Genomic DNA, 5,321 nt, shown 5'->3' on the forward strand with positions numbered 1-5,321 from the left:
GTGCTGGGCTGGGCGGCAGCTCCTCAGCCTCCCATGGGCAGAGGCGCTCGGTCCAGGCTCAGGAGTGACCCACCCTCCTGCCCCCCACATTCAGGGCCTGCCGGGTCCTCGGCTGCCTCTGGCCCGATGCACTTAGCCTCCTGCATCCTCCACTTTTGTCCTCCCCTACCCGGGGACCCCAGGGGGGTGGGAGGGCTCACCCCAGTTCTCGGGCAACTATAGGAGTGCTCAAGTATACCTGAAGAGAAGGGGGTCCCTGAGGTCTGCAGGGAGCAGAGACCCTTGCTCTGCCTAGGAGCCCAGGGGTTGACAGGATTGGGGGAGCAGGAGGGGAAGGGTGGAGAGGGACAGAGACTGGACTTGGGGGGTCTGCTCTTCTGGTGCTTCCTTCTGTCTCTGAGGCCCCAAGCAGAGGCTCGGGAGCACATCCAAGCCGAAGGGTAAAGGATGGCTCGGTGATCCCAAGCATGTGGCTGTGGAGTCTCCCGCACAGCAGACCCTGGGGCCCCCAGCACTGCACCCGCGCCCTCAGGAGTCCCAGTGGAACCTGGGCCGAAGGCCCTGTGGGCCCCTGGCTCCCGGCAGCAGCTCACGTTGCAACCTTATGAATAACTCAGCACGGAGCGAGGGAGGAAAGTCCCGACCAGCTCCCCATGGCTTTAAATTTTAATAGGCCGGCAAGGGGGGCAGCTGCTCACTCAGAAGTGGGCGGGATGTCCGGGGTGGGCTCTTCTGAGAGGAGGTGGCAGGAGAGATCCGGGGGGCAGGCCCAGCCCTCCTCAAGGCTGGGCTGGGTGCCTGGGCAGTAGCTGGAAGTGGGGTGTAATCTCTAGCCGTGCAGGGCCCTAGGGGGCAAAACCAGCTGGGCTGACCTGGCTGAGCTCCAGGTCAAGGTGGACTGGGGGAGTGCGGGGGATGCTGGGGAGCTGTGGGATAAGGTTGCAGAGAAATCCAAGGATCCCAGAATCTTCTGTCCAGAAACTCCCCACCCTGAAAGTGGAGCCGTGGCCCAGGGGGCACTGGAGAGGACCGGAGCATTGCTGGGGCCAGGCCCACCGGCTTCATGGACGGCCCCATCAGCAGCCGTGACTTCCGCTGCCTGCAGCTGGCCTGTGTGGCCCTGGGCCTGGCGGCCGGCAGCATCATCATCGGTGTGTCCGTGTCCAAAGCCGCAGCTGCCCTGGGCGGGATCTTTATGGGCGCCGCGGGCCTGGGTGAGCAGGTGCTGGGCTTCGGGGGGAGCCGGGCAGGGAACCGGAAGGAGAGGGAGGGTGTACGGTCAGCCAGGCAGGCTGCGGAGCCTTGGTGGACGTGGAGGAGGGGCTGCCTTTCACGGTGCTCTCTGCACCCCTCATTCTCTAACCCAATTCAGGTTACTGGATTTAGGGGGCAGCTGGGGGTCAGGAACAGAACAGACTTCTGGGGCCACTCCTGGAGACATAACACCCTCTGGGGGTGATAGAGGAGGTCCGTTCCCCACCCCCATCTGTCTGGCTCTGCCTGCCTAGCATCTCCCCACTCATCTCCCCACTCACTGCCCTGGGCCAGAGGCAGATCCAGAAGCAGCAGTGGGAGCCCGTGGGCACTGGAACATACCAGTTCCCACCAAGGACCCCAGCACTTGTCGGGTGAAGTGGGGTGGGCAAGGCAGGACCCTCTAGGTCTGGGTGGAGAAAAGGAAGCAGAGGAGCCCCCAGTCTTCCAGGGGAGGGGGGCTGGGGAGGGGTGGCAGGCAGAGGAGGGCGGAGTGGTGACAGCTGGGTGTGTTCCATCATGGGGCCAGGGGGCAAGAACCTGGGCCCGTCCCCAGAGAGACACAAGCCCTGCCGCCCCCAACTCCCATCCAGCTGTGCAGGTGTGAGGAGCCACCCCACACCCCCAGGCTTCCTCACTGCCTCTAAGCCGGTTCTCTCCTGCCTCAGGACTCCTCCTCTTGGCCTACCCCTTCCTGAAGGCGCGGTTCAACCTGGACCATATCCTGCCTGCGCTAGGTGAGTCCCAGCACAACCTCTGCTCAGGAGTGCAACTGTGCGTAAGGGCTCGGCCTGTGTGTGTGTGTGTGTGTGTTATTGTGGTATGGGTGGTTTGTGGTGTGTGTGATATGTATAGTGTATGTGTTGTATGTGGTGTGGGTGGTATGATGTGTGTGGTGTGTGCTATGGGTAGTATAGGTGGTATTGTGGTGTGTAGGTGGTGTGGGGTGCGTGTGGTGTGTATGGTATATGTTGTATATGTGTGGTGTGTGGTGTGTGTGATATGGTCTGTGTGGTATTATGGTGTGTGTGTGTGTGGTATGTGTGTGATATGTATGGTATATATGATATGTGTGGTACATGTATGGTGTGGTATGTATGTGTGGTGTGTATGCTATGTGTGATGTGTGTGGTATGTGTGATGTGTGATGTGTGTACAGCATGTGGTATGGTATGGTGTGTGTGGTATGTATTATGTGGTGTGTGGTGTGATTGTATAGTGTGTGGTGTGGTGTGTGGTGTGTATAGTGTGTGGTATGTGAGGTGTGTGGTGTGTGCTATGTGGCATGTGTGTGTGATGTTTGTGGTGTATGTAGTATGTGGTGTGTGTGCATAGTCTGTGGGATCTGTGTGTGGGATATGTGTGTGTGGTGTGGTGTGCGTTGTATATGTGGCATGGTGTAATGTGTGTGGTTTGTGTGTGTGGTATGTGTGGTGGCGGGGTGTGTGGGGCATATTTTATGTTGTTCTGTAGTGTGTGGTGTGTGGTGTGGTGTGTGTGGTATGTGGTGTATGAAGTATATGGTGTGTGCTACGTGGTATGTGTGTGGTGTTTGTAGTGTGTGTGGTGTGTGTAGGATGTGGTGTGTGTGCATGGTCTGTGTGATCTGTGTTTGGGGTATGTGTGTGATCTGTGTGTGTGTGTGTGTGTGTGTGTGTGTGTGTGTGCTGTGTGCTGTGCCTACGGTGGAGCAACTCCAGCATGCTCACAACCTCTGTTAAGGTGCCTGAAAGCTCCTGCATCTGGGGCTCCCATCTCCCCCAAACCGCCCAGATAGTCCCACTTCATCCCTGAACCCTGCCTGGACCCTGAGCAGCTCCCCTTCTCATCGAAGCCCCCCACATTCTTGTACCTGTCTCCACCAGTCTTTTTTTTGGGGGGGGGCTTTTTTGGGTCACACCCGGCGATGCACAGGGGTTACTCCTGGCTCTGCACTCAGGAATTACCCCTGGTAGTGCTCAGGGGACCATATGGGATGCTGGGAATAGAACCCGGGTCGGCCGCGTGCAAGGCAAACGCCCTACCCGCTGTGCTATCGCTCCAGTCCCCTGTCTCCACCAGTCTTGTGGGGTTCACAGTCCCAGGTCTCCCCCAAAGCCCCGCCTCCTTAGAGGGACTTGTGTTCTCGAGGGCCGTTTCTTCTGCCCGCATCAGCATAGACTGCGGGGACAGCCAAGGGTTCTCAGGAGCTGGGACTGCACAGGGCGAGACTCTTGCTAAGGGCCACGGGCTGGTCTCCGCAGGCAGCCTGCGCATCCACCCGCACCCGGCACCAGACCGTGGGGAGGGCCAGTCCAGTGCCAACGGCAGCAAAGAGGGTAAGTTCCAGAATCCTTGGGGAATCCTTGGGGAACAGGCAGGGGCTTCCCCAGTCAGCCCCAGCAGTCGGAGTCAGACAGAGGCTATGGACTGCCCTCCCCCCGGCCCACGCGCCCCCTTTCTGCTCTGGACTCCAGCTCTGGCCAGTCCCTGACCCTGAGCACCCTCCTGCTCCCCGCCCCCATGCTGGAAAATTCCAGGCAGGCATCTGGGAGGCCCAGCACACTGCAATATCTGACTGTCAGCTCAGACACCTGTGGCCTGTTTCTGGGAGACACTGGCCTCCACCAGCCTGTCGCCTAGAATTAGTCCCACTTCTGCATGGAGGAGCACCAGGAGCTTGAGTGATGAACAGGGCAGAGTTGCAGGGAGGGCTGGCAACCCTTCTTAGGGCCGGTGACCCAGCCACAGTTCTGCTCCTGGGTCCCTCGTCCCCGTGTTCTGTCCTGCTGCCCGGTCCCTGTCCTCAGACAACTCCATCCTGCTCTCCAGGAGGCCGCAGCAGCCTGTCCACCGTGAGCAGAACCCTGGAGAAGCTGAAGCCAGGGGGCCGAGGGGCTGGGGAGGGCTGAGATGGGCTGCGGAGTGCCCACCTTCCTGCAGCCTCCAGAACCCCAGAACCAGCTGCGTCCAGCCGCAAGGTGAACCAAGTCTGGAGACACTGGATATGCCTGTTCTCCAAGCTCCTGCACACACCCAAAGGCCTGTACCCTCCCCACACACCCCAAGGCCCTTGTACATACACACACACACACACACACACACACACACACACACACACACACGCACGCACGCACGCACGCACACGGCCCTTGGGAATGTCTTGCCTGTGGCTTGGGGGCAAGGTCTGGGTTCCAGTGCCACAGGCCGCCTCCGCCCCATTTCCAGCTCTCGGCTGGGCTCTCCTGCTGGGCTGCAGCTCTGCCTCCTCCCCTTTTTCATCAGTTGATTCGTTTTACTGGAGTTTGGGGCCCAGGGATAGCCCTGTCCCTTGTTTGACCTAAAAGAGAACCACAGGCCCCTAGGAAGCAGGTGGGGGGTCCTGTTGGAGCCTCTGGGCCCCCAGACCCAGCTCTGGCTTCGAACTCACTGCCTGGTCAGTGCGGGACACTGCTCAGGGACTGCTGCAGCATCTGGGAGCAAGACCCCACATTCCTGGAAGGCTCCTGGCCCCTGACCAAACAGAGTTCCTGCTGTGCCAAGAGACCATGGGCCTGGACTTGGAGGCTCCCAGGAGGAGGTGGCTCCCTGCCATGGACCTCGGCCGAATTCCACCATTCAAGGCTTGGCATGACTGGCTCGTCTCCACAAGCCCTGCCATCTCCCCCACTTCCACCACATGAACACCATCCTGTCTGACCTCTGGCTGCATCTCCTGGTGACCCCACTCCCCTCCACCTATCAAAGCTCCCTGCCTCTGAGTCAGCCAGGGACTCCACTGTAGAGCTTCACGTGCCTGTGTGGAGCCCTGGGTTCGATCCCTGGAACTGCAAAACACAACTTCCTAACTTCAAAGACCAGTTCAGAAAACCTATCTCCTTAACAATGTCCTGATCTTGCGTGGCAGGTTTATCTTTATTAAACAGCCCACTTCAACCTACTATGTGTCACTTCTTTCTGGGTCTAGCACAGTCAGGACACACAGTAGGTGCTCAATTAAGTTAAAGGCTTAAATCTACTGGAAAACACTTCCTGGGTTTCTGGTCCAGGGGATTTGAGCTCAGCAGAGGAGGTTGCTCTTCAGCCAC

The 5,321-nt window shown here is 59.1% G+C and overlaps 1 protein-coding gene across 2 annotated transcripts; it reads left to right on the forward strand.

Annotated features, from left to right (window-relative positions):
* The first annotated feature begins 1,063 nt into the window (after window positions 1–1,063).
* Window positions 1,064–5,089, forward strand: KNCN (kinocilin). Of its 2 annotated transcripts, XM_012935476.2 has the most exons (4): window positions 1,064–1,214; window positions 1,923–1,991; window positions 3,498–3,572; window positions 4,066–5,089. In XM_012935476.2, exons 1-4 carry the CDS (start codon window positions 1,064–1,066, stop codon window positions 4,143–4,145), a joined length of 375 nt encoding a protein of 124 aa, XP_012790930.1. In that variant the 3' UTR covers window positions 4,146–5,089. The 2 variants fall into 2 exon arrangements, with proteins under 2 accessions (XP_012790930.1, XP_054993326.1); XM_055137351.1 differs by lacking the exon at window positions 1,923–1,991.
* Window positions 5,090–5,321: the final 232 nt, after the last annotated feature.

This window comes from Sorex araneus, chromosome 5 (genome assembly GCF_027595985.1).
Source record: "Sorex araneus isolate mSorAra2 chromosome 5, mSorAra2.pri, whole genome shotgun sequence".
Lineage (NCBI taxonomy): Eukaryota > Metazoa > Chordata > Mammalia > Eulipotyphla > Soricidae > Sorex > Sorex araneus.

Excerpts from the sequence above, each read along its gene's own strand:
- KNCN (XM_012935476.2), top strand. The coding sequence starts at position 1,064 with ATGGACGGCCCCATCAGCAGCCGTGACTTCCGCTGCCTGCAGCTGGCC. Across the intron at positions 1,215-1,922 it reads TATGGGCGCCGCGGGCCTGG|GACTCCTCCTCTTGGCCTAC; the intron begins GTGAGCAGGTGC and ends CTCCTGCCTCAG. Across the intron at positions 3,573-4,065 it reads TGCCAACGGCAGCAAAGAGG|GAGGCCGCAGCAGCCTGTCC; the intron begins GTAAGTTCCAGA and ends CCTGCTCTCCAG.